The 27462-nt window shown below is 49.6% G+C and overlaps 2 protein-coding genes across 2 annotated transcripts in view; one reads left to right on the forward strand and one right to left on the reverse strand.

The window, feature by feature from the left end:
* Positions 1-7819: 7819 nt before the first annotated feature.
* On the reverse strand, positions 7820-25659 carry LOC144603003 (butyrophilin subfamily 1 member A1-like). The gene is made up of 9 exons (XM_078416130.1): positions 25327-25659; positions 21230-21413; positions 21033-21110; positions 18680-19030; positions 17835-18116; positions 15859-15981; positions 15511-15543; positions 13371-13397; positions 7820-8378 (listed from the first exon to the last, which is right to left on the reverse strand). Exons 3-9 carry the CDS (start codon positions 21088-21090, stop codon positions 7849-7851), a joined length of 1404 nt encoding a protein of 467 aa, XP_078272256.1. The 5' UTR covers positions 21091-21110; positions 21230-21413; positions 25327-25659; the 3' UTR covers positions 7820-7848.
* Positions 24391-27462, forward strand: part of LOC144602578 (uncharacterized) — a 54693-nt gene continuing 51621 nt past the window's right edge. Inside the window, exon 1 of the mRNA XM_078415706.1 lies at positions 24391-24514. The gene's annotated coding sequence lies outside the window, so the exon portion shown is untranslated. The remainder of the gene's footprint in view (positions 24515-27462) is intronic.

Raw genomic sequence — 27462 nt, forward strand, 5'->3', positions numbered from 1 at the left:
GGCTTGATGTTGGGGGGGGGGGGGGGGGGTGGGAGGGAGGATCTATGGGATTTTGGGGGGAGGCGCCGCGCGTCCCGGCCGAGGGGGGTTTCACCATCCACTCCCCCTTCCAGGTGATCTCGCTGAGGCGGCCGAGGCTGCGGCTCCTGGACCCCGGGCCCCCCAAGGGGCAGAGGCGGGGAGACGGCCGGTGAGTGCGTCGCGGAGCCGGGGCCGACAGCTGTGGGGGGGGGGGGGCGAGGGGGTGTTTGGGGGGAGATGGGGGTGTTCTGGGGGGGGGGGGGAGAATACGAAGGGTGGGGGGAAGGGGAGGGGGAAGGGGGGGTGGATGTCCGTGTGAGGGGAACTCGGGATGGTGTCCCGCTGGGGGGGGGGGGGGGGGGGGCGGGAGGTGGGGGGTTGGGTGGGTTTTGGGGGGAGGGAAGGATGACGCAGGGGCGGGGAGGGGGGTGAGGCCAGGGTGGGGTGCGGGAACCTTGGGATTTGGACAGGACAGGGCGGGGGGGGCGTGGGGTTCGCGAGGGGGGGGGGTGTTAGAGTCACTGTTGTTGGGAGGAAGGGAGGGACGAGAGGGGGGGGGGAGACGAGAGGGGGGGGGGGAGCCCCTCGTCCGGTTCTGCTCTGCCACCCCCACTCCCCCCCCTCCGGTCCTGACCGTCCGTTGATTCCCCGCCGTGTAGACGCGAACAGACGGAGCCGGGAGCGAAACTGCAGCCGCGGAGAGACGGGGAGCGGATCACGGCGCCGCCGCCCACAGAGCCGCCAGGTACCGGGGGAGGGGAGGGGGAAGGGGGGGGGGTGGGATTGGGGAGGGGGTGGAGAGAAGGACGGGGTAATCGTCTGTGACAGTCGGGGAGAGGGTGGGGGGTGGGGGAGAGATCTGTTGGCCTTTCGGGGGGAGGGGGGGATTGAGGGGACCGGTCGGTGGAGCGAGGAGGGGGTGGGGGTTCGGCTGTTGTTTGACCCCGTGTGTCCCCTCCCCCCGCCCAGGCCTGAAGCTGTTCAAGGAGCCGAGCACCAAGTCCAACCGGCTGATCCTGCACAACGCGCTCACCTACTGCTGCCTGGCGGGGAGGGTGAACGAGGCCCAGAGGGACCGGGTTATCGAGGTGAGTCCCATGGCCGCCCACCTCTCCCCTCCCTGCAGGAGCTGGGTCTCTTGTGCGCGGGAGGGTGTGGGAGTGAAGGGGGTGGGGAGGTGGTGCGGGGGGTCGGGGGGCTGTGGGCGGGGGGGGGGGGGGGGTGGGTAGGGTGACTGGGTGCTGGGCCTGCCATCCCATGACCGCCCACCTCTCCCCCCTCACCACAGGAGCTGGCCCGTTGTGTACACGTGCAGTGCGTGATCCTGTTCCGTGACCACCGCTGCCAGTTCCGCGCCCTGTACTCGCTGAGCGCCGACACGGGCGACATCCAGAGACTGTGGGGGACCGGGCCCAAGCTGATCCACCTGCAGATGATCGAGGGGCTGTACAAGTACAACTCGGACCACAAGCTGTTCCACCTCATCCCCTCCAAGATCCTCTCGCCCAACGTGGACGCGCTCACCATCCACGGCCACCTCTGGTTGGCCCGGAGGCGGCCAGCGCCCGGCACCGAGCCCAAGTGAGAGGGCAGTCCCGGGTCCCAGCCACTGGCGGGGGGCGGCAAACCCGCTGAGCCCCGGGGCCTGTCTGTGGCCCGTCCAACATCCGCCCCCACCCACCCACCTCCTCTTCCCCACCCACCCCCTCCCCCACCCAACTCCTCCTTTACCCACCCCGCGCCACCCACCCTCAAACCCCTCTACCCACCCCAACCATCCCCAAACCCCTCTACCCACCCCACATCCTCTACCGACCCCGCCCCAAACCCCTCTACCCACCCCTCCCCACCCATCCCCAAACCCCTCTACCCACACCACCCATCCCCAAACTCCTCTCGCCCCCATCTCCATTGACCCGCACCCAACGCTCCCCCCACGACCCCCCACCCCCTGTTCTACCCCCCCCGCACCCCACCCACCCTCTCCCCACCCATTCCCAAACTCCTCTACCCCCCCTTTCATCCCCAAAATCCTCCCCGACCCGCTCACTCACCCATCCTCCACGACCCACCCCCTCTTCTACCCCCCCCTATTCCACCATCCCCTACACAGCCCCTCCCCTCCCCCCCCTCCTCAGGGCGTGTCACCCCCACTCCTGTGCCCCGGGGTTTCTCTCTACCCCCACCCCCTCCCCCACTGGTGCCCCAGGAAGTTGTCCGGGGTGCGACGCCAACGCCGGTCAAAACGCCGTCAATCGCGGCTGTAACTTGCACATGCCGGGCTTTAGTCTGTGACTCGAAGGCGATGCAGACACCCCACCCCACCCCACCCCCCCCAATCCAACAACCCCACCCCACCTCCCAATCTCCCCCACCCCCCCCTACCCCCCAACCCCCCCCCCCCCCACCCCACCCACCTCTCTGTGGCTCCGCTGCAGTTTGTAATGTTTCACTTTTAACTTAACGTTTAATAAAGTCTTTTATTAAAAAAAACAACTCCGCGGCTGAGTATTGTCCGAGTTCTGTCACGGTGTAAAATATGATATTCCCGGAATGGCGGGATTGTCGTATGTTGAAAGACTGGAGCGACTAGGCTTGTATACACTGGAATTTAGATGGATGAGAGGGGATCCTATCGAAACGTATAAGATTATTAAGGGGTTGGACACGTTAGAGGCAGGAAACATGTTCCCAATGTTGGGGGAGTCCAGAACCAGGGGCCACACATTTTAAGAATAAGGAGTAAGCCATTTAGAACTGAGATGAGGAAAAACTTTTTCAGTCAGAGAGTTGTGAATCTGTGGAATTCTCTGCCTCAGAAGGCAGTGGAGGCCAATTCTCTGAATGCATTCAAGAGAGAGCTAGATAGAGCTCTTAAGGATAGCGGAGTCGGGGGGTATGGGGAGAAGGCAGGAACGGGGTACTGATTGAGAATGATCAGCCATGATCACATTGAATGGTGGTGTTGGCTCGAAGGGCCGAATGGCCTCCTCCTGCACCTATTGTCTATTGTCTACAGTTGTCGTTTGACGACGCTCTCCGGCAGTGTAAGCTTTTGCTAATCAATCAACCAGTTCCTCTCACCTTGTCCTTTTGTTTTCCCCACCCCATTCCAGTTTTGTTTATTTAGATTCAAGACCCTCATCTCAGAATCCACAACCTCACACTGCGTCCGAGAGTCGTAGAGTCACGCAGCAAGGAAACAGGCCCTTCGGCCCAGCTTGCGTCTGCTGGCCAAACTACCCCCTCTCCACTAGTCCCGTTTGCCTGCGTTTGCCCCATATCCCACTAAACCTTTCCAATCCATGTACCTGTCCAAATATATTTTACATGTCGTTTTAGGTAAACCATAAACCCACCGCCCTCTGTGTGAACAGGTTGCCCATTAAATCTTTCCCCTCTCGACTTAATCCTCTGCCCTCTGGTTTTTGATTTCCCAACTCTGGGTGAAAGTGTGCATTCACCCAATCTATTCCCCTTTATTTAGTTAGTCAGTTCTTTTGGGTGGGCGGTTGGAGCGGTTGGAGTAGCGGCCGGGCGGTAGGTTTAGTAACCGAGCGCGGGGCTTTGTTTGGAGAGTATGACTGCCAGGGCAGTTTTTTGTTCTGGGTGTCGGATGTGGGGAATCTGGGAGTCTGATAGTCTTCCAGACATCCACATCTGTGCCAGGTGTGACGAGATGGGGCTCCTAAGGGACCGTATTAGGAACCTGGAGCGGCAGATTGATGACCTCCGTCTGATCAGGGAGAGTGAGGAGGTTATAGATAGGAGTTACAGAGAGGTGGTCACTCCTAGACCACGGGAGGTAGACAAGTGGGTCACTGTTAGGGGGGGCAAGGAACAGAGGCAGGGACTAGGGAGTACCCCGGTGGCTGTACCCCTTGGAAATAAGTACTCCTGTTTAAGTACTGTTGGGGGGGACAGCCTACCTGGGGGCAACGACGGTGCCCGGGCCTCTGGCAAGGAGTCCGGCCCTGTTGCTCAGAAGGGTAGGGAAAGGAAGAGGAGAGCAGTAGTAATAGGGGACTCTATAGTGAGGGGGTCAGATAGGCGTTTCTGTGGACGCAGTCGGGAGACCCGGATGGTGGTTTGCCTCCCTGGTGCCGGTGTCCGGGATGTGTCTGAATGTGTCCAGGATATCCTGAAAGGGGAGGGAGAGGAGCCGGAGGTCGTGGTACATATAGGTACCAACAATATAGGTAGGATAACGGAAGAGGTCCTGAAAGGAGAATTCAGGGGGCCAGGAAGAGAGTTAAAAAAAAGGACTTCCAAAGTAATAATCTCAGGCTTACTGCCTGTGCCACGCGATAGTGAGAATAGGAATGGAGTGAGGTGGAGGATAAATACGTGGCTGAGGAACTGGTGCAGGGAGCAGGGTTTCAAGTTTCTGGATCATTGGGACTTCTTCTGGGGGAAGTATGACCTGTACAAAAAGGACGGGTTGCATCTGAACCCGAGGGGAGATTTGCTAAAATAACTGCGGAGACTTTAAACTAGTACGGTTGGGGGGAGGGACTCAAACACAGATAGCTAATAGGCAGTGTGTGAGGCAGGAGGCAGAAAAGGGAAACACTCAGACCCAATATGTAGGAGAGAAAGAAGGGAAAAGAAATAAACTGAGAATAAGAAATGATGGGTCCCTTAAATGTGTATATTTTAATGCTAGGAGCATTGTAAGAAAGGTGGATGAGCTTAGAGCCTGGATTGACATCTGGAAGTATGATGTTGTGGCGATCAGTGAAACATGGTTGCAGGAGGGTTGCGATTGGCAATTAAATATTCCAGGATTTCATTGTTTCAGATGTGATAGAATCGGAGGGGCAAGAGGTGGGGGTGTTGCATTGCTTGTCAGGGAGGATATCACAGCAGTGCTTTGGCAGGACAGACTAGAAGGCTCGATTAAGGAGGCTGTTTGGGTGGAACTCAGAAATGAGAAAGGTTTAGCAACACTTATAGGGGTGCATTATAGACCGCCAAATAGGGAACGAGAATTGGAAGAGCAAATATGTTAGGAGATAGCAGATATTAGTAGTAAGCACAGAGTGGTGATTGTGGGTGATTTCAATTTTCCGTATATAGACTGGGAATCACATTCTGTTAAAGGGCTGGATGGTTTGGAGTTTGTAAAATGTGTGCAGGATAGTTTTTTGCAGCAATACGTAGAGGTGCCTACCAGAGAAGGGGCAGTGTTGGACCTCCTGTTAGGAAATGAGACGGGTCAGGTGACAGAGGTATGTGTTGAGGAACACTTTGGGTCTAGTGATCACAATGCCATTAGTTTCAATATAATTATGGAGAAGGTCAAATCTGGACCAAGGGTTGAGATTTTGGATTGGAGAAAGGCTAATTTTGAGGAGATGAGAAAGGATTTAAAAGGAGTGAAATGGAAATTGTTGTTTTATGAAAAGGATATAATAGAGAAATGGAGGATATTTAAAGGTGAAATTTTGAGAGTACAGAGTCTTTATGTCCCTGTTCGGTGGAAAGGAAAGAATAATAATTTGAAAGAGCCGTGGTTTTCCAGGGAAATTGGACACTTGGTTCGGAAAAAGAGGGAGATATACAATAAATATAAGCGGCAGGGAGTAAATGAGGTTCTTGAGGAATATAAAGAATGTAAAAGGAATCTTCAAAAGGAAATTAGAAAAGCGAAAAAAAGATATGAGGCTGCTTTGGCAAGTAATGTAAAAGTAAACCCCAAGGGGTTCTACAGATATGTCAATAGCAAAAGGATAGTGAGGGATAAAATTGGTCCATTAGAGAGTCAGAGTGGACAGCTATGTGCTGAGCCGGAAGAAATGGGGGAGATATTAAACAATTTCTTTTCTTCGGTATTTACCGAGGAGAAGGATATTGAATTATGTGAGGTAAGCGAAACAAGTAGAGTAGTGATGGAAATTAGGAGGATTAAAGAAGAGGAGGTACGGACACTTTTGAAGAATATAAAAGTGGATAAGTCTCCAGGTCCTGATAGGATATTCCCTAGGACATTGAGGGAAGTTAGTGCAGAAATAGCAGGGGCTATGACGGAAATATTTCAAACGTCATTAGAAACAGGGATGGTGCCGGAAGATTGGCGCATTGCGCATGTTGTGCCTTTGTTTAAAAAAGGTTCTAAAAGTAAACCTAGCAATTATAGACCTATTAGTTTGACGTCTGTGGTGGGAAAATTAATGGAAAAGATACTTAGGGACAATATATATAATTATTTGGATAATCAAGGCCTGATTAGAAACAGTCAACATGGATTTGTGCCTGGAAGGTCATGTTTGACTAATCTTCTTGAATTTTTTGAAGAGGTTACCAGGGAAATTGATAAGGGCAAGGCTGTGGATGTTGTCTATATGGACTTCAGTAAGGCATTTGACAAGGTTCCACATGGAAGGTTGATTAAGAAGGTTAAATCATTGGGTATTAATAGTGAGGTTGCAAGATGGATTCAACAATGGCTGAATGGGAGATACCAGAGGGTAACGGTTGACAATTGTATGTCAGGTTGGAGGCCAGTGTCTAGTGGAGTGCCCCAAGGATCTGTGTTGGGTCCACTGTTGTTTGTCATTTACATTAATGATCTGGATGATGGTGTGGCAAATTGGATTAGTAAATATGCAGATGATACTAAGATAGGTGGAGTAGTTGATAGTGAGGTAGATTTTCAAAGTCTACAGAGAGACTTGGGCCTTTTGGAAGGGTGGGCTGAAAGATGGCAGATGGAGTTTAATGCTGATAAGTGTGATGTGCTGCATTTTGGTAGGACAAATCAAAATAGGACGTACAGGGTAAATGGTAGGGAATTGAGGAATACAGTGGAACAGAGGGATCTGGGAATAACTGTGCATTGTTCCCTGAAGGTGGAATCTCATGTGGATAGGGTGGTGAAGAAGGCGTTTGGTATGCTTGCCTTTATAAATCAGAGCATCGAGTATAGAAGTTGGGATGTAATGTTGAAATTGTACAGGGCATTGGTGAGGCCGAATCTGGAGTATGGTGTGCAGTTCTGGTCGCCAAGTTATAGGAAGGATGTCGACAAAATGGAGAGGGTACAGAGGAGATTTACTAGAATGTTGCCTGGGTTTCAGCACTTAGGCTACAGAGAGAGGTTGAACAGGTTGGGTCTTTATTCTTTGGAGCGTAGAAGGTTGAGGGGGGACTTGATAGAGGTTTTTAAAATTTTGAGAGGGACGGACAGAGTTGACGTGGGTAGGCTTTTCCCTTTGAGAGTGGGGAAGATTCCAACAAGGGGACATAGCTTCAGAATTGAGGGACAAAGGTTTAGGGGTAACATGAGGGGGAACTTCTTTACTCAGAGGGTTGTGGCTGTATGGAATGGGCTTCCGGTGGAAGTGGTGGAGGCTGGCTCGATTTTATTATTTAAGAGTAAATTGGATAGGTATATGGATAAGAGGGGATTAGAAGGTTATGGTCTGAGTGCAGGTAGATGAGACTAGGTCAGGGAGAATGGTCGGCGTGGACTGGTAGGGCCGGACAGGCCTGTTTCCATGCTGTAGTTGTGATATGTTATATGTTATATATGTGGTGAATCGTTGGAATTATTTGCCACAGAATGCAGTGGAGGCCACAGAAATGGATATTTCTAAAGCAGAGACATAGATAGATTATTAATTAGTGCAGGTATCTTTTTCTTGTGAATGGCGTGCACGGCCTGACCTTGGAAACATGTGGGGTGCACATACTACCTGTGAGTCTGTGGGTTTAATGTGGGTGCTCTGCCTCCCCACCTCCCCCCCCCCCCCTCTCCCCCTCCCCATCCCCCCACCCTCCCTCTCTCCCACCCCACATCCCAAAGACCCGGCGTTTGCTTATCTTTTACACACCCGGAGCGGAACGGGAGCAGATTCTCATCCACTCGTCTTCATCCCAAGTCCAGAAGAAAGGATAAAGTTTCTCCGTGAATTTGTTCCCAGTGAAGGTGTGGAGATGGGACTGGGTGTCCGCGTCGTAAAATGAAACTGTCCCGGACTCGTAACTGAGATAAACTCCCACCCTCCGGGGGATGGGACGGGCGGGGAGAGGGGATGGAGGGGAGGTGAGTGCATCAAACTCGTCATACCGCCGCCTGATGCTCCAGACTGCAGTCTCCGGGGTCAGTGTGACCCGTCCCCTCTCCACAGACTCTGCGGCGACTCCCAGACTCCAGCCCCGACTCCCAGCCACATCAACCTCCCAGTAATGTCTCCCCGATGTGAATCCCTCCGATCCCAGCACACACCGCCAGTGTGTAAACCTCTTCCCGGTGTCAGGGAGACTCCTCCGGGTCCGGGTCCGTCTCACCCTCTTCCGATCCTCAGACACCTCGAGCCGCGGATGCGCTGTTTCCGCATCCAGGGTGACGGAGACTGGGGGGAGAAGCAGAGAATCAGAGAGTCCCGGGGGGGGGGGGGTCGGGGGGAGACTCGGGCAGCGCGGCCCCGGGACCGGGGGAGAGGCCGCTCGGCCTCGGGCACAGGCGGGCGGACAACTGGACGATATCCCGGGGATTTCCCGCCCCCCCGCCAACATCCCACGGACAAAAACATGTTTCCCGGCGTTTCCTAATCAGGGCGGAAGTGGAGGGGAACCGGGTGAACGGTGAGAAATAAAAACAAACTGCTGGAGGAAGTCGGCGGGTCAGGCAGCACATGTGTAAGGAAATGACAGAACACGTTCAGGTCGGGACGCTGCTTCATTCTCATGCTCCCCTCTGCTCCCCCGGTACAAAGAGGTGCAGCAAAATACTGTACTCTGTTTATATATGTGTGTGTGAGTGTGTGTGAGTGTGTGTGAGAGTGTGTGTGTGTGAGAGTGTGTGTGTGAGTGTGTGTGAGTGTGTGTGAGAGTGTGTGTGTGTGAGAGTGTGTGTTAGAGTGTGTGCGAGTGTCTGTATGTATGTGTGTGTGTGTGTGTTCATGGGTATGTGTGCACATGTGTGTGTTAGTGTGTATGCGAGTGCGTGTGTGTGAGGGAGTATTTCTGTGTGTGTGTGTGAGAGTGTGTGAGTGAGTGTGTGTGTGAGAGTGTGTGTGTGTGAGTGTGTGTTAGAGTGTGTGTGAGTGTCTGTATGTATGTGTGTGTGTGTGTTTATGAGTGTGTGCACATGTGTGTGTGTGTGTGTGTATGCGAGTGTGCGTGTGTGTGAGGGAGTATTTCTGTGTGTGTGTGAGAGTGTGTGTCTGTATGAGTGAGTGTGTGTTAGAGTGTGTGAGTGTGTGTGTGTGTGTGTGTGTGTTAGAGTGTGTGAGAGTGTGCCTGTCTGTGTTTTTTGTACATACACACACGCGTACATACACTACCTAATGTATCCCACCATTGTAACAAGATAATCAATGTTATTCACATCACCTGTCAGTTGTCATAATGTTTTGGCTCATCGGTGTGTATACACCGGGCAAAACTCGTAATGCTCTCTCTTTGCGTGTATAAGTTGTGCAGAATAGCATCTGTGTGTAGGTGAGGGGAGGTAGTGGAGCAAGACAGGTGGGTTCAGGTGAGTGGGGGGGATTGGTAGAACGATCAGGTGGCGGGAGAGAAGGGTGGAGATGGAAACCGAGGCTGGAGGTGATGTGCTGAAGCCAAAGGGATGAGAATGATGGATTCTGATAAGAATTAAAGATGTGGTGAGAAATGTAGAACCGGAGGGAGGTTGGAGCACATTGGATAGAAAATTGGCGTCATGGAGGGAAGCAGAGGGTGATGAGCGAAGGTTGTTTTTCGGACTGGAGGCCTGTGACCAGTGTCGTGCCTCACGGTTCCGTGCTTATATCAGTGATCTGGATGAGAATGTACATGGCATGATTAGCAAGTTTGCAGGTGACACAAAAGTGGGCGGTATTGTGGATAGTGAAGATGGTTGTCAAAAATTGCAGCAGGATCTTGTTCGGTTGGGCAGGTGGGCTGAGGAATGGTTGATGGTATTAAATACAGGGTTAGATACAAAATTAATATAGGAAAGCAGTAACATAGTTCCTTGAAAGTGGAGTCACGGGTAGATAGTGTGTTCATATAAGGTTTCGGCACAATGGTCTCCATCAATCAGAGTATTGAGTATCGAAGTTGGGATGTCACGTTGTGGATATATGAGACGTTGGTGATGCCACATTGTGTTCAGTTCTGGGCACCATGTTACAGGAAATATGCTGTCAGTTTGTAAAGGCTACAGATAAGATTTACGAGGATGTTGCTCGGACGAGAGGAGGCTAGGACTTTATTCCTCGTAGTGCAGGAGGATGAGCGGTGATCTTATAGAGATGTACGTTATCGTGAGAGGAATATATCGGGTAAAAGCACAGTCTCTTCTCCAGAGTAGGGGAATCAACAACCATAGGTTTAAAGTCAGGGGGGGGGGAGATTTAATAGTAACCTGAGAGGGAACTCTTTTACACAAAGGATGATGGGTATATGGAACGAGTTGTCAGAAGAGGTTGTTGTGAGTGAATTTGTTAAAATTATGACAGGCATAGAACGAGGGGACAGTCGGAACCCAGGGCGAAATACGAGACGGCATGGCTTCAAGGTGAGAGGGGCAAAGATTAAAGGATATGTGCGGGGCAAGTATTTTCCACGGTGTGGTACCTGGGATGTGATGCCGGGGGTGGTGGTTCAGGCGGATTTCCCGCCCGCCAACATCCCACGGACAAAAACATGTTTCCCGGCGTTTCCTAATCAGCGTGGAAGTGGAGGGGAACCGGGTGAACGGTGAGAAATAAAAAATAAACTGCTGGAGGAAGTCTGTGGGTCAGGCAGCACATGTGTAAGGAAATGACAGAACACGTTCAGGTCGGGACGCTGCTTCATTCTCATGCTCCCCTCTGCTCCCCCGGTACAAAGGTGCAGCAAAATACTCGTAACATACATAAACATGTGTATATGTGTGCGCGTGTGTGTGCGCGTTTGTACATATGCACACACACACAGTCACACATAGACAAACATATACACACACGCACTATCATAAACACATTCACACACCGACATACACAGACACAAACATATACACACGCACACTCATTCACAGACTCACACACACACAGACACACACACACACACACACACGCGTACGTAGACACACACACACACACACAAACACACACACAAACACGCACACATAAACACACACACACACACACACACACACATATACAAACATATACACACACGCACACTCATAAACACATTCACACAGCAGTGTAAGAAAATAACTGCAGATGCTGGTACAAATCGAAGGTATTTATTTCACAAAATGCTGGAGTAACTCAGCAGGTCAGGCAGCATCTCAGGAGAGAAGGAATGTGTGACGTTTTGGATCGAGACCCTTCTTCAGTCTGACCTGCTGAGTTACTCCAGCATTTTGTGAAATAAACACATTCACACAAACAAATACACACGCACACTTATTCACAGACTCACACACATACACACATACACACACACATACATAGACACACACACAACACACATACAGACACACATACATACACTCACACACGTATGCACACATACACACACACACTTATGCACACACACACACAGATACATAGACACACACATGCACAGACACGCACACATACACACGCACACGAACACACGCACACCGATGGATATTCACTTTCCAAGCCAAAGGCTTGTTCACTCCTCAGGTCCAAATGCTTTTTGCTAAACTCAGATTTTTAGCACAGTAACTGCCCGGGTTTCAAGATGTTTGTTGTTCAGCAAGTTAGGAATCTAATCATAGAAACAGAAATTTTCATTCAGCCCTTCGAGCCAGCACCGCCATTCAATATGATCATGGTTGATCATCCAGAATCTGTACCCCGTTCCTGCTTTCTCCCCATGTCCCTTGATTCCGTTAGCCCTCAGAGCTCTATCTAACTCTCTCTTGAAAACATCCAGTGAATTGGCCTCCACTGCCTTCTGTGGCAGAGAATTCCACAGATTCACAACTCTCTGGGTGAAAATGTTTTTGCTTATCTCAGTCCCAAATGGCCGACCCCCTTATTCTTAAAATGTAATCCCTGGTTCTGGACTCCCCCAACATGCGGAACATTTTTTTCTGTATCTAGCCTGTCCAATCCCTTAAGAATTGTATATGTTTCTATAAGATCCCCATCTCATCCTTCTAAATTCCAGTGAATACAGGCCCAGTCGACCCATTCTTTCATCATATGTCAGTCCCGCCATCCCGGAATTAACCTGGTGAACCTACGCTGCACTCCCTCAATAGCAAGAATGTCCTTCCTCAAATTAGGAATCCTTCCTCATGACAATACCCAGTCTATGACGGTCTGCCCTCCAGTTGGTTCCTCTACATATTAGCTTAGAAAACCATCCCGTACACATTCTATGAAATCCTCCTCCTCTGTGTTGTTACCAATTTAGTTGGCCCAAAATATATGTAGATTAAAGTCACCCATGATAACTGATGGACTGCTTGTTCCTCGGCTGCTCATTGGTACGTTATCCTCAATTGTTAGAATTATACTTGTGTTTTGGAAATCCTTTGTAAACTATGACCTCCGTTAAAATTACTCCTCAGAATTAAACGTGCTTCATTTAAAACTATAACTTTGTTTATTCTGCGTCGTTAGCTGGAAGTGACCGCCCGTTGGTTGGGAGGGACGACCCGCGGCTGTGAATAGTGATTATTGACACCTAACCCCTTCAGCAGTGGGCACAGCAGTGAAATAAGTTAGTGTTGGAGATAAAGGTTGATGCAGTGTAACCCCCTTATAGCGAGAACACTTGTAGGTGTTTATAACAGATAAGACTTAAAGTCTTGACTTAAGTTTTGTGCTCTCAGACGGGTAATCTCAATATCATCACCACACGCACATACACATGCACACGCACACGCACACACTCACGCACACGCACACGCACACGCACGCGCACACACACACACACACACACACACACACACACACACTTATAAACATACATAGAACTGAGACGAGGAAAAACTTTTTCAGTCAGAGAGTTGTGAATCTGTGGAATTCTCTGCCTCAGAAGGCAGTGGAGGCCAATTCTCTGAATGCATTCAAGAGAGAGCTGGATAGAGCTCTTAAGGATAGCGGAGTCAGGGTGTATGGGGAGAAGGCAGGAACGGGGTGCTGATTGAGAATGATCAGCCATGATCACATTGAATGGCGGTGCTGGCTCGAAGGGCCGGATGGCCTCCTCCTGCGTCTATTGTCTATTCACACACACACACACACACACACACACACACACACACACACACACACACACACACACACACACACACACACACACACACACACACACACACACACACACACACACACACACACACACACACACACACACACACACACACGCGTAAACCAATGTCTTACCTTGGTGGCCACGTATCCTCTTCCACTCTGGAAACAGAAGCAACAAACAAGACTGAAGAAACCTCTCTGGAATCTAATCCGCCCCTCTTTTTCTCCCCCCTCTATGGCCACCCCTCTCTCTCTCCTCTCCCCCTCTCAACTCTCCCCCCTCTCTCCCACCCTCCCCCTCCCACCATCTCTCTCCCACCATCTCTCTCCCCCCTCCACTCCCCCTCTCTCTCTCTACCCTCCCTCTACCTCTCTCCCCTTCTCTCTCTCTCTCCCCCTCTCTCCATCCCTCCCTCTCTATTTCCCCTCCTCTCACCCCGCTCTCTCTCCCCCTCTCACTCCCACCCTCATTCGCTCTCTCCGTCTCTCTCTCTCCCCCTCTCACTCTCACTCCCCCTCTCTCTCCCACTCCCTCTCTCTCTCTCTCTCTCTCCCTCCCTCCCTCTCTCTCTCCCCCACCTCTCTCCCCTCTCTCTCCCCTCTCCCTCCCACCCTCTCTCTCCGTCTTTCTCTCTCCCCCTCTCACACTCACTCCCCCCTCTCGCTCTCACTCCCTCTCTCTCCCTCTCCCCCTCTCTCCCTCCGTCCCTGTCTCGTTCCCCCACCTCTCTCCCCCCTCTCTCTTCACCCCTCTCCCCCTCTTTCCCCCTCTCTCTCTCACACACACAAATCGGATTGAGATTTTTGACCGAAATGGTTGATGAGGGCAGAGCTGTAGATGTTGTATCCATGGATTTCAGTAAGGCATTCGACAAGGTGCCGCACGGTAGGCTGCTCTGGAAGGTTAGATCGCATGGGATCCGATGAGAGATAGCTGAATGGGTAGCAAACTGGCTCCATGGAAGGAAGCAGAGGGTGATGGTGGAAGGTTGTTTCTCAGACTGGAGGCCTGTGACTAGTGGTGTGCCTCAGGGTTCGGTGCTGGGCCTGTTACTGTTTGTCATTTACAGCAATGATTCGGATCAGAACATATATGGCAATGTTGGCTGATTTACAAAAGCTAGTGGTTTTGCAGATAGTGAAGATTGGTGAGAAAAATTGCAGCAGGATCTGGAACGATTGGCCAGGTGGGCGGAGGAATGGTTGATGGAATTTAATACAGAGAAGTGTGAGGATTTGCATTTTGGGACATCTAACAAGGCAGGACCTACACCGTAAATGGTAGGCTTCTGGGGTATGTTGTAGAGCAGAGGGATCTAGGAGTGCAGGTGCATGGTTCCCTGAAGGTGGAGTCGCAGGTAGATAAGGCGGTCAAAAAGGCTTTTCGCACATTAGCCTTTATCAGTCAGCGTATTGAGTATAGAAGTTGGGAGATCATGTTGCAGTTGTACAAGGCGTGGTGAGACCGCATTTAGAATATTGTGTTCAGTTCTGTCCACCATGTTATAGGACAGATGATATCCCCACATCTACTATGGCGGGGAGTGTGGTCTTTGTGATGGACTTGGATACATCTATAATGGTGGGGAGTGTGGTCTTTGTGATGGACTTGGCTACATCTACAATGGTGGGGAGTGGGGTGTGTGTGGGGGACTGGGCTACATCTACAATGGTGGGGAGTGTGGTGTGTGTGGGGGACTGGGCTACATCTACAATGGTGGGGAGTGTGGTCTTTGTGATGGACTGGGTTACATCTACAATGGTGGGGAGTGTGGTGTGTGGGGGACTGGGCTACATCTACAATGGTGGGGAGTGTGGTGTGTGTGATGGGCTGGGCTACATCTACATCTATCAGCAATTTCTTGTGATCTCGGCTGGACATGCTGAATTTCCTCAGTCTCCTGAGCAAGTAGACATTGGGTGGCATCTTGGTTGTTGCTTCACTCTGCCTGATCCACAACAGATCAGTGGGAATATTAACACCGAGATACATGAGGCTCACAACCACTTGCACTTCGGCACCAGTGATGCTGATTGGGGCCTGTACTCCATCGGCATTACTGAAATTAACGCCCAAACCCGCACGTCTTCGGGATGTGGGAGGAAACCGGAGGAAACCGGTCACAGGGAGAACATGCAAACTCCACACAGACAGCACCCGAGGTCAGGATCGAACCCATGTCTCTGGCGCTGTGAGATATCAATTCTACCAGCAGCGCCACCGTGTCGCCATTCCCTCTCTTTTGTGAATATTTCTATACTAAATTCTTACCAAGTTCTACGATGGATTTGCGCCGTTCCAGCTCTGGAAGGAGAAACCAGTGTTACATTGGAACAGTGAGCATCAGAGACAATGAACATCAGAGTCAGGGGGCAATCCAAACAAGGATGGAAATAAGTGCAGCACAATGAGGGAAGTTCCACGTGCGCACATAGATGTCACATCTGCCCGTTTACCCCATTACCCCACCTCCTGGGCCACTGATACTCTATCCAGGCCCAGAGGCAACAATTACCACTGGAAGGTCAGAGCCCGCGGAGAGTGCTCTGGTTTCCCACTGAACCTACACTGGGAATCAGGGATTTCCTGACCCGCATCTCACGCTGTTGTTTAACGCACCTTTAATGCGTCTGTTTTGTTTCACGTTCCAATAAAACACAGCACCGTTGGCGGCAATGAGAAGACAAATGGTGAGGACTAGCGGCAGGGCCCAGTCAGGAACGCCAGCAGGGAAGATCTCATCTGCAGAGTGAAGACAGTGAATCAGACAGTGACAGTGTCTCACACACACACACACACACACACACACACACGCGCGCACACACGCGCGCGCGCACACACACACACACACACACACAAACGCACACACACACACACACACACACACACACACGCACACACACACACACGCATACGCACACTCACACACTCACGCGCGCGCACACACACACGCACACACACACACACACACAAACGCACACACACACACACACACACACACACACACACACACGCACACACACACACACACGCATACGCACACTCACACACTCACACACGCACACTCACACACGCACACTCTCAGACACTCACACTCACACACTCACACACGCTCTCACACACACACACACGCGCGCGCGCGCACACACACACGTCACAGCTGCCCCAGCAACCGCCGCCGTGACATCAGTATATGTGTATATATATACATCAGTCTGACGAAGGGACTCGACCCGAAACGTCACCCATTCCTTCTCTCCTGAGATGCTGCCTGACCTGCAGAATTACTCCAGCATTTTGTGAGTCATATATATATATATATATATATATATATATATATATATATATATATATGTACATATCAGTTTATGTATCAGCATATATACTGTATATATCTGTAACAATATATATCCTCACTTGGGCTACAAATTTAAGTTTTAATGTAATTCCCAAGGATGAATTTTGGGACGGGTGGGAGGAGCCAGCCACTTGGTCTAGATGATGCCCCAACATGGTCCATGCCGGTCAACGCCACAGATTGTTGGTCCTCCCTTCCATGGGGTGGCAGCAGCGGTTTGCAATGTGGTGCATCCCGACACGCACACGTGGCACCTCGCTCTCCCAGCGGGCAGAGCAGCGACTGGATGGAGGTTTACAGTGATGGGCAATTAGATACTCATGGGTTACCCTTGTAGACTGGGACAGAGAGCCTTCAATTCGGGCTAGTCATGAAAAGACAACGTTAGAGGTGACGCTTCTGTTTATACCGCGTCCCCACAACTATTCAGATCAAAGCTTCATCTACATTCACAGTCTTGTGATTCACTCAGACGCTGGTGTCACGGTGATTCAAGTGAACCCAACCCAATGGAACTGATCCCTCTTTCCCCCGCACTGGGACCACTGCCTGACGACTTGGAGCCCATTTCCCCCACAATGATTGTGGACCCATGTGGTAACTGCATGACCCCATTCGCCCGGTGCCAATTTCCACATGTCTCGGGTAGTCATCCAGACACCGTTCCCTTCACGGTTCTGCTTTGTAATCGGACCATGATGGCTCCATCAGTAGAACCTTCATCCCAGTCCTAGTGCCGTCAATAGTTCCCATGTGGTCAATGTGACAGGGCCGTGCGTGACAATGTTCTGGCAGTCCCCATGGTTTGTCCATTTAAGACTTTTCAGGAGAGCGTCAGGGATTTAAAAGAGTTTGTGTCGATGTCTAACCCGTTTGGATAAGTTTTGGACTCAGTTGGCCTTTCATGCAGATGAATGAATGAATACGTTTATTGGCCAAGTATGTGCACATACAAGGAATGTGCCTTGGTGCTCCGCTCACAAATGACAACACAAACATACAGTTAACAATTAAGAATAAATTATGATGCAGATTTAAAAGGCAGTAAAGCAGCAGGATCGGCTCAAACAGGAAACATTCTTTAAAAATCAGGGATAATTTCCCCACAGAAGTGAGATGTGGCTGAACCGTCAGTGAGAAACATGTGAATACCTCAGTGAACATTCTGGGCAGTCGGGGTTTCAATGGAATGTAAATCTCTTCATACTTCAATGATCAAACAGAAACGTTTACAAACCTGATATCTTAACGATTGCCTCATGTTTTAAGTTGAATCGTCTGTTCCCAACAACACACTTGAACTTGTTCGTTGACTGCTTCGTTACAGTCACCTGGCTGTCCACATTTATAAGCCCTTCCGTGTCTTCATGGTATCTTGTTTCAGCTTGTGTTAAAACCCGTCCATCGTCGCCGATCCACACCATCTCTGGTCCAGGATACCATCCACCGGATTTACACACGAGCTGGATTCCATCTCCCTGGTATCCTAGCAACTGAATCCGGGGCTTACTCCCCAAACCTGCATCAGTGACAGATGTAGAAATAACAATAGTCAGGAAGAATAGCAACTTGGACCAGTCAGCATTTTGTTCAAGGTGCCAAACCCTCTTGCAACAATACTTATACAATTTACAATTATTTCTAGTTCCAATGAAAAGTCTTTGAGCTGAAACATCAACTCTGCTTCTCTCTCCCCAGTCGCTGCCTGACCTGCTGAGTGTTTTCAGCATTTCGGTAAATAAATCCAGGTGGGGGTTACATGGTAAATGATTGGGCCCTGGAGAGTGTGGTGGAAAGGAGATCCTGACTACGGGTGTTGTCTGTTAGGAGTTTGCACGTTCTCCCCGTGACCTGCGTGGGTTTTCTCCGAGTTCTTTGGTTTCCTCCTACACTCCAAAGACGTAGAGGTTTGTAGATTATTTGGCTTGGTGTATGTGTAAATTGTCGATAGTGTGTGTCGGATAGTGTTAATGTGCCAGCATCGCTGGTCGGTGTGTTGGGCCGAAGGGCCTGTTTCCGCGCTGAATCTCTAAAGTAAACATTCCTATAAAGTTAATAATATCAATGCATTTACTTACTCACCTTGAACTCGCAGTTGAGCTGGAGATGCTTTATACCCAGATCTGTCTGTAACTGAACATGTATATTCCCCTTCATCAAGCCTCCTTACGTTCATTATTCTGAGGGAAATGTTCCCTTTGGCCAGTTCATCTTTAAACAGTTGGGCCCTTGCTCTGTAATCCTGGTGTTGAGCGAGGGCGTCACTTTGTCCATGTCTGTACACGAGGACTGGCGAGGCCAGACCTGACTTCCTCCACTGCACCTCCATGTCGCTGGTCAATATATCTGGCACAAGCTGACATTCCAACACCGCATCTCCACCTACAGTGGCTGCAAAACCACCGTCGCCCGGTACAATTACGGCAAATTCACCTGGGGATCAATGCAAATAATTGAAAACATAATTATTTAAGGAATCAATCATGTAAAAATAGAAAACAAAATTAACATCAGGAAAGTTGCATCGTTCTGTGCGCACAAAGACCAACAGCATTTATTTCATGAGGGCTTGAATACAAAGACAGGGATGTAATGCTGAGGCTCTCGAGGGCGCTGGTCAGGTCGCATTTGGGGAATTGTGAGCAATTTTGGGCACCATAACAGAGAAAGAGTGTGCTGGCTCTGGAGAGAGTCCAGAAGTGGCATCTCAGAATGATCTCAGGAAAGAGTGGGTTAAACATAGAAAATAGGAGCAGGAGTAGGCCATTCGGCCCTTCGAGCCTGCACTGCCATTCAATATGATCATTGCTGATCATCCAGCTCAGTAACCTGTACCTGCCTTCTCTCCATACCCCCTGATCCCTTTAGCCACAAGGGCCACATCTAACTCCCTCTTAAATATAGCCAATGAACTGGCCTCAACTACCTTCTGTGGCAGAGAATTCCACAGACTCACCACTCTCTGTGTGAAAAAATGTTTTCTCATCTCGGTCCTAAAAGACTTCCTCCTTATCCTTAAGCTGTGACCCTTGGTTCTGGTTAACATGTGATGAGCGTTTGACGGCTCAAATTTAGGAAGGAGGTGGGGGGGGGGCTCAGTGAATGGCGGAGCAGACGATGGGCGCAATGACCTTAATCTGCTCCTATCACGTATGATCTTGTGACCTTATGATCCAGAGATGAACCCAGGATATGAACATTTTCACGAGCTGTTCACCATTTATGTTTTATATAACGTTGGGGTCTCAACACCAATCCCCGTGGTACACCATGCCTTCCGTCTTGCCAACCAGAGAGAAAAAACCCCACTGGCACCCATTCTCTGCTTCTCCTGCTGTCCTGATTATCCATGAAAATGTGGTTGCCTCCTGCTCCTGCAGTCCCCATCGTCGCCCACAGAGGGAGCAAGAACCTCGCACCTGATCGTATTAAGTGATGTGGACAACTGCATTAAAATGGGTGGATAATAATAATAATAATAATAATAATAATAATAATAATAATAATAATAATAATAATAATAATAATAATAATAATAATAATAATAATAATAATAATAATAATAATAATAATAATAATAATAATAATAATAATAATAATAATAATAATAATAATAATAATAATAATAATAATAATAATAATAATAATAATAATAATAATAATAATAACTTTTATTTATCTGGCGCTTTTCATACATTTGAATGCAGCCCAAAGTGCTTTCCACAAAAACAAACACATGTCTAAACAAAAATACAATTTAAAAACAGTGAAGACATAGGCTGTTAATAGCATACAAAACACAGATTTACATCAAAATATAAAATGTAAAATGCAAAATTAAGAGTGTAAGACAAACGGGGTAAAATCAGCTTGATTAAAAAGATATGTTGTGTTAACTGCCGTTTAAAATCCTCAACTGAGTGGGCGTCTCTCATGGCCCTGGGTCGTCTATTCTACAGCTTGGGGGCGGAGCAGAAAAAGGCTGCTTCCCCAATGTTCTTACTGCTGCGGCATTGAACGGGGCTCACATTGTCGACCTCCCCGTGGTGAGCCCTATCAACTGACCTCAGTCAGGCGAACGACAACAAACAGAGACAGCAGAAGCAGAAGCAGCTTCATAACTTCTGCCTCCTCAAACGCAAGAAGAAGTAGAAAGGCTAACAGGCCGGCATCAACAGACCTGAGCGCTCTAGTAGGGGCATGCGGAAGGAGGGACTCTGTAAGATATGCTGCTCCCAATCCATTTAGGGCTTTATAGACAATAAGGAGGACCTTATAGTAGTCTACCCTGAATCATACAGGAAGTCAATGGAGGGAATGTAATACTGGGGTAATATGTTCCCTTTTGGTATTTGTTATATGAATCTTCTGACTCCATGAAGCCCCCTCCACGAGATAAAGAAATATCAATCAGACAAGATGTTGTGGTTATTACCGTGGGCTGAGGTGAGGATCCCGTGCAGTAGCAACACAGCGCAGTGAAACACTCCCATCCCAGTAGAGGGGCCAGTGCCTGAAGGATGAGGGGAGAGAGAGGGAGAAAAGTGTAAGTGTAGACCCGTGATAGACGGGAAGCTGTGATCTCCCCCTCCCCCTCCCTCCCCGCCGCCGGTGTCCACCACCCCCACTTACTGCTGACCAGGGGCTGAAAGGTCACACCTTGTGCCGGGTGGCCAATGACAACCGGTGGCCAAAGGACTCCAGTCCCCGCACCGAGACCCCGGCTCCCTTTAGAATCTGCTCATTGAGTCTCCTGTCACGGGGGCCGGGACGAACCTTCTCTCGGGAATTTCTTCAGTCGCCACGGCCATCAAACCTGTCAAAGGACAGAAAATGGATTCTGAAGTCAAAATATGTCGGAACAATAAAAATAATCAGGGGGTGAGATGATATTTGCCAGTGAAATAAAAAGTGAACGACGTCTCAGTTTAAGAATAAGGGGTAGGCCATTTAGAACGGAGATGAGGAATAACTTTTTCAGTCAGAGAGTGGTGAAGGTGTGGCATTATCTGCCTCAGAAGGCAGTGGAGGCCAGTTCGTTGGATGCTTTCAAGAGAGAGCTGGATAGAGTTCTTAAGGATAGCGGAGTGAGGGGGTATGGGGAGAAGGCAGGAACGGGGTACTGATTGAGAGTGATCAGCCATGATCGCATTGAATGACGGTGCTGGCTCGAAGGGCTGAATGGCCTACTCCTGCACCTGTTGTCTATTGTCTATTGTCTATTGTCTATTGTCTCCCGGGTGTCTGCTCCCTCGTTTGCTCTTGTTTCTTTCTCCCCCTGTTTTATCCGATCTGGACCTGTGATTCCTGGCCTCCATTTCTCACTCAGCCCCTGAACAGGAGAGTCCGAGCGGGAACTCAAGTCAACCTTATTATCATCTGCACATGACTGCGAGGTTCAGGGCAATGAACATCTCGCTTGCAGCATCTTCACAGGCACAGAGACACAACCCGTACACTAAAACACCAATTATATATAACAACGCACAACAGACAATAGACAATAGACAATAGGTGCAGGAGGAGGCCATTCGGCCCTTCGAGCCAGCACCGCCATTCAATGTGATCATGGCTGATCATTCTCAATCAGTACCCCGTTCCTGCCTTCTCCCCATACCCCCTGACTCTGCTACCCTTAAGAGCTCTATCTAGCTCTCTCTTGAATGCATTCAGAGAATTGGCCTCCACGCCTTCTGAGGCAGAGAATTCCACAGATTCACAACTCTCTGAGTGAAAAGTTTTTTCCTCGTCTCAGTTCTAAATGGCCTCCCCCTTATTCTTAAACTGTGGCCCCTGGTTCTGGACTCCCCCAACATTGGGAACATGTTTCCTGCCTCTAGCGTGTCCAACCCCTTAATAATCTTATACGTTTCGATAAGATCCCCTCTCATTCTTTTTCGATAAGATCCCTGTCATCGGTTCAATAACCTGATATTTGTGGGAAAGTAGATGTATTTGAACCTGGTAGTGTGGGACCTCATGTCTCTGCACCTCATGTCTGACGGTCGCAGTGAGACGGGGGCACGGCCTGGGCACTGTGGATCCTTGTTGACAGATGCCGCCTGTGGTGTGAGGAGAATCCCAGAGTGGCTCCAGGTGTTACAGGGGATGTGACGGGAAGGTGCCGGTCTGTATCTCCAGTGCGTGGGGAAGATCTGCCAGTGGACCGGTTTAAAGATTATTGAAGTGGTTGTTGCAATCATGAACGTTGCACCCAGTGTGTCCGGGGAATGTAAGTCAACATGCAGGTACAGCAGGCAGTGAAGAAAGCTAATGGCCACGTTGGCCTTCATAACAAGAGGAGTTGAGTACAGGTACAAAGAGGTCATTCTGCGGTTGTACAGGGCCCTAGTGAGACCCCACCTACAGAATTATATGCAGTTTTGGTCTCCAAATTTGAGGAAGGATATTCTTGCTATTGAGGGCGTGCAGCGTAGGTTTACTAGGTTAATTCCCGGGATGGCGGGACTGTCGTATGTTGAAAGACTGGAGGACTGGGCACGTACACACTGGAATTTAGAAGGATGCGAGGGGATCTTATTGAAACATATAGGATTATTAAGGGATTGGACACGTTAGAGGTACGAAATATGTTCCCGATGTTGGGGGAATCCAGAACCAGGGGCCACAGTTTAAGAATAAGGGGTAGGCCATTTAGAACGGAGATGACGAAAAACTTTTTCACCCATCGAGTTGTGAATCTGTGGAATTCTCTGCTTCAGAAGGCAGTGGAGGCCAATTCTCTGGATGCTTTCAAGAGAGAGTTCGAGGACTTAAAGATAGCGGAATCAACAGCGCACAGGGGCATTTTACATTGTTTGACACTGTGATGTTACAGGACAGAAAGAGTATTCCCGGAGAGTTTCCAAATATCATTAATGTGAAAATAAGCAAATTCAGTTCCTTCCACACACCCCGTGTCCAGTGGAGAGACTTCAGAGATACAGCGTGGAAACAGTCCCTTCGGCCCACCAAGTCCGCGTCGACCCGCGATCACCCAGTTCGCTAGCACGATCCTGCACACCATGGACAATTTACAAAATTTCCCGACGCCAATTATCTACAAACCTGCACGACTTTGGATTGTGGGAGGAAACCGGAGAACTCGGAGAAAACCCAGGCGGTCGCGGGGAGAATGTACAAATTCGTTGTCAGGATCGAACCCGGGTCTCTGGCGCCGTGAGGTAGCAACTCTACCTTTGCGCCGCCGTTCCGCCCAGCGGGGGGCTGGAGTTGTTGTGGGAGCCGGGGAAGGTGAGGGGTGGATGGGGGGTAGGATTTGAATGGAGAGACTCCGAATGTGGACCGGTGTAGGAGGGGAAAGCCGGACGGCCGTGAGCGGAGGAGTCGGCTGAAGTCATTGGTGAAAGAAGCGGAGTGAACGAGGGGAGCCGCAGCTCCAGGGCGGACCATCCTAACACACACCTGGCCGCAGGAGGCAGCACGGAATAACTCACTGGTCCCGGTGGTCGCCTACTCTGTTCCTTTGTAGTTCCTTTGCAGGTCCAGGCAGACAAGCGGGCACGCAGAAAGGAGCGCAGCAACTTCAACAGACCAGAGACCACACACAACTGTGACCTTTGCGACAGAGACCGTCACTCCCGCGTTTGTCCTTTCAGCCACAAGCGACGCTGCTCTGGCCGAGGTGGGGAGCAAGCGGCCAACAACTAGGATGCATCAGCCATGGTCAGTCATGACCGAGGGGAGGGGGGGGGGGGGGGCGGGTCCAGGTTTGGGTCGTTGTGCCCTGATTAAACACAAGGACATTCGTTGCCCTTGGTCTATCACTGGGACAACACAGCTGCCCCTCCCTGGGTTTAGGACAGGAGCAGAAAAGCGCCACCGATCGAGAGAGGCTCACCTTCACCCGACCTTCCATAAACAGTGAAAGTGAAACTTTTCAGCAGCAGCCGACGTGTAAGTGCTCACGTACCGTGGGGGGTGGGGGGAGTGGGAGACCAGCGGTAAAGTCAATTCAAGTCAATTTTATTTGTATAGCACATTTAAACACAACCCACGTTGACCAAAGTGCTGCAAATCAGTTCAGGTACTAAGAACGAACATACAATGGCACACAAACATAACAGCACATACATAAACAGTTCACAGCGTCCCCTCAGAGGGCCTCAAACGCTAGGGAGTAGTAACAGGTTTTGAGCCTGGACTTAAAGGAGTCAGGTTCTCATTGTTTGGTGAGTCCCAAACATTATCTACTTTGGGATTGGTTGGAGTTTCAGCGGGAATCGGCTGCTGGAGAAAGGTGAGCGGAGCTAAACAGGAACCGACTGGAGAGATCGGTTGTGAGAGACCGGTAGTTTCAGAAAATGTCCCTGAGCAGTTTACTGCGCTTGGCCTTATCAGTGCCAGGGAGTGGCGGGGGACGGATATCTTAGACTGTGAACTCTCAGAGTCAAACTCAGCAACCCATTTCATTTTACATTTTCCACTTCTTTGCCCACTCTCCCAACCTGTCCTCGCCGTTCTGCAGCCTCCATGCTTCCTCTACGCAACTGCCCCCTCCACCTATTTTCGTTTCGTCTGCAAATTTGTCCACAAATACATCAATTCTCCCATCCAGCCCATGAACACATGACGTGTAAAGTAGCGCCCCCCCCACTAATCCGACCCCGTGGAACACCACTAGTCGCCGGCAGCCAACTATAAATGCCCCCCTTTATTCTCACTCTTTGCCTTCTGCCCGCCAACCAATCTTCCATCCATGCTGGTACCTTGACTCTAATGCCAGCAGCTCCAATCTTGTTCAGCAGCCTCGCGAGTGGCACCTTTTCAAAATCCTTCTGATCATCCATGTAAACGACATCCACAGACTCCTTTGTCGATTCCCCTTTTTTGTTATTTTGTTTACGTCACACCATAAGGCAGTTTAATCCCCAAAATGGCACTTATACAGAGTTGCACACAACTTCAGATTGTTCTAATGTACTCGCTGGTCAGTTATGTTGCAGTTATGGCCACAGTTATTGGAGACAAGTTAAAGGTGTCGGAAATGTCCCGACATATTTCCAACTCTGGCTGCTCGTCGTCTTACTCCTTCCCCCCACGGTCCTTCTGTTGTGAATGTGCCGTTAAAGGACTTTGGACTCCCTTGAGTCTCGGCCAGACCTTTGGATTCCTTTGAGAGTTTACTCTGAATCGTTATCAGTCCTCTTTAATGTAAATAGAAAGCCAGACTTTGGACGATCACCGCCCAGAAAAAGGTGCTGCGTGTTGTTTTTGCTGTTTGAGAAGATTTCTCCTTTCATCAAAGAGTACAGATAAAGATTCAGGATAAAATCTAATAGTAATCCAAAGGTCAGGCGGAGATAAAAGGGTCCAAATGCCTTTTACAATGCGAAGAGTATTAGTGTGGAGCATTTATCCGGTTTCAAGCTGAAGGGAAGGTGTTTGTCCTGGGAGCAGATGTAAGGTTATAGCAGCCAGAGAAAGGACTCATATAAATCATCAAATTGACCAGAAAATCAGGACGGGGCTGAACCGGTGGCCCAGCGTAGGCTGTCTCAAACAGCAACCCTTCCGGTACCACGCCCACGAACCTTCTCTGTAACAGGAGAATCGGAATGTTCATCAGGCGTTTATTCTGTGCGTTTCAATGTCCCAACTAATAACAACAGTGACCAAATTGTCTGGATCTTCTTATTTTCCTTCCTAATTTTGGAATGGTAAATTAACTCAGCGCCGCCATTTTCAAAGACAAGCAACTTGGACATCTTTGCCGTGAGAAATCTTAACAATGTTGTTGTGCTTTCTGCTTCTTGTAAAGGACAATAATTTATTCCGTATATTCCCGTCAGCGGGGTGAACCGTGCTCCACGGTCCGGGATAGCGTCGCGCGGTTTAGATCATGTTCCCCTGGGTTTACTAGGCTAATTCCCGGAATGGCGGGACTGTCATATGTTGAAAGACTGAAGCGACTAGACACTGGAATTTAGAAGGATGAGAGGGGATCTTGTCGAAATGAATAAGATTATTAAGGGGTTGGACACGTTGGAGGCAGGAAACACGTTCCCAATCTTGGGGGAGTCCAGAACAAGGGGCCACGGTTTAAGAATAAGGCGTAGGCCATTTAGAATTGAGATGAGGGAAAACTTTTTCAGTCAGAGAGTTGTGAATCTGTGGAATTCTCTGCCTCAGAAGGCAGTGGAGGCCAATTCTCTGAATGCATTCAAGAGAGAGCTAGATAGAGCTCTTAAGGATAGCGGAGTCAGGGGGTATGGGGAGATGGCAGGAACGGGGTACTGATTGAGAATGATCAGCCATGATCACATTGAATGGCGGTGCTGGCTCGAAGGGCCGAAGGGCCTCCTCCTATTGTCTATTGTGTATTGTTTATTAAACGGACGCTGTATCTTGACTTCTCACTGACGCCCAGCACAATATTATCTCGAGGCATTGACCACAGCAATCTTCCTGCCTCTTCTCTGCCGAAACTGTAATCGTAGGCTCAGTGCACAATAGAACATAGAACACAGTACAGCACAGGAACATGGCCCTCGGCCCACAATGTCTGTGCCGAACGCGATGCGGAGACCAATTCTTCACTGCTGTCACACAATCCACGCCCGTCCATTCCCTGCATAACGTTGTGCCATGTTCTGAATTTTCTGGAACTGAAGCAGTTTGCAAACTACTAGCGTTTAATGATAGTATTTTGCAAAACCAAACATGAAACACAAAGGAGAAAACTCTGGTAAAAGCTATCAGCCCTGAACTTATGCATATTGTTAGACACGCGCCTTCTGTACTTATTCCCTGCGGCGTTTTGCCAATAATATATTTTATATTACCTGTTAAAATAGAATTAGTAGAAGTAGTTAATGGTCTTAATTTCAGTGCGGTAGTGCTGA

The sequence above is a fragment of the Rhinoraja longicauda genome, chromosome 19 (assembly GCF_053455715.1).
Source record: "Rhinoraja longicauda isolate Sanriku21f chromosome 19, sRhiLon1.1, whole genome shotgun sequence".
Taxonomy (NCBI): domain Eukaryota; kingdom Metazoa; phylum Chordata; class Chondrichthyes; order Rajiformes; family Arhynchobatidae; genus Rhinoraja; species Rhinoraja longicauda.

Excerpts from the sequence above, each read along its gene's own strand:
- LOC144603003 (XM_078416130.1), bottom strand. The coding sequence starts at position 21,090 with ATGGGAGTGTTTCACTGCGCTGTGTTGCTACTGCACGGGATCCTCACC. Across the intron at positions 19,031-21,032 it reads GATCCTCACCTCAGCCCACG|GTGAATTTGCCGTAATTGTA; the intron begins GTAATAACCACA and ends ATTGATCCCCAG. Across the intron at positions 15,982-17,834 it reads GGCAATCGTTAAGATATCAG|ATGAGATCTTCCCTGCTGGC; the intron begins GTTTGTAAACGT and ends TTCACTCTGCAG.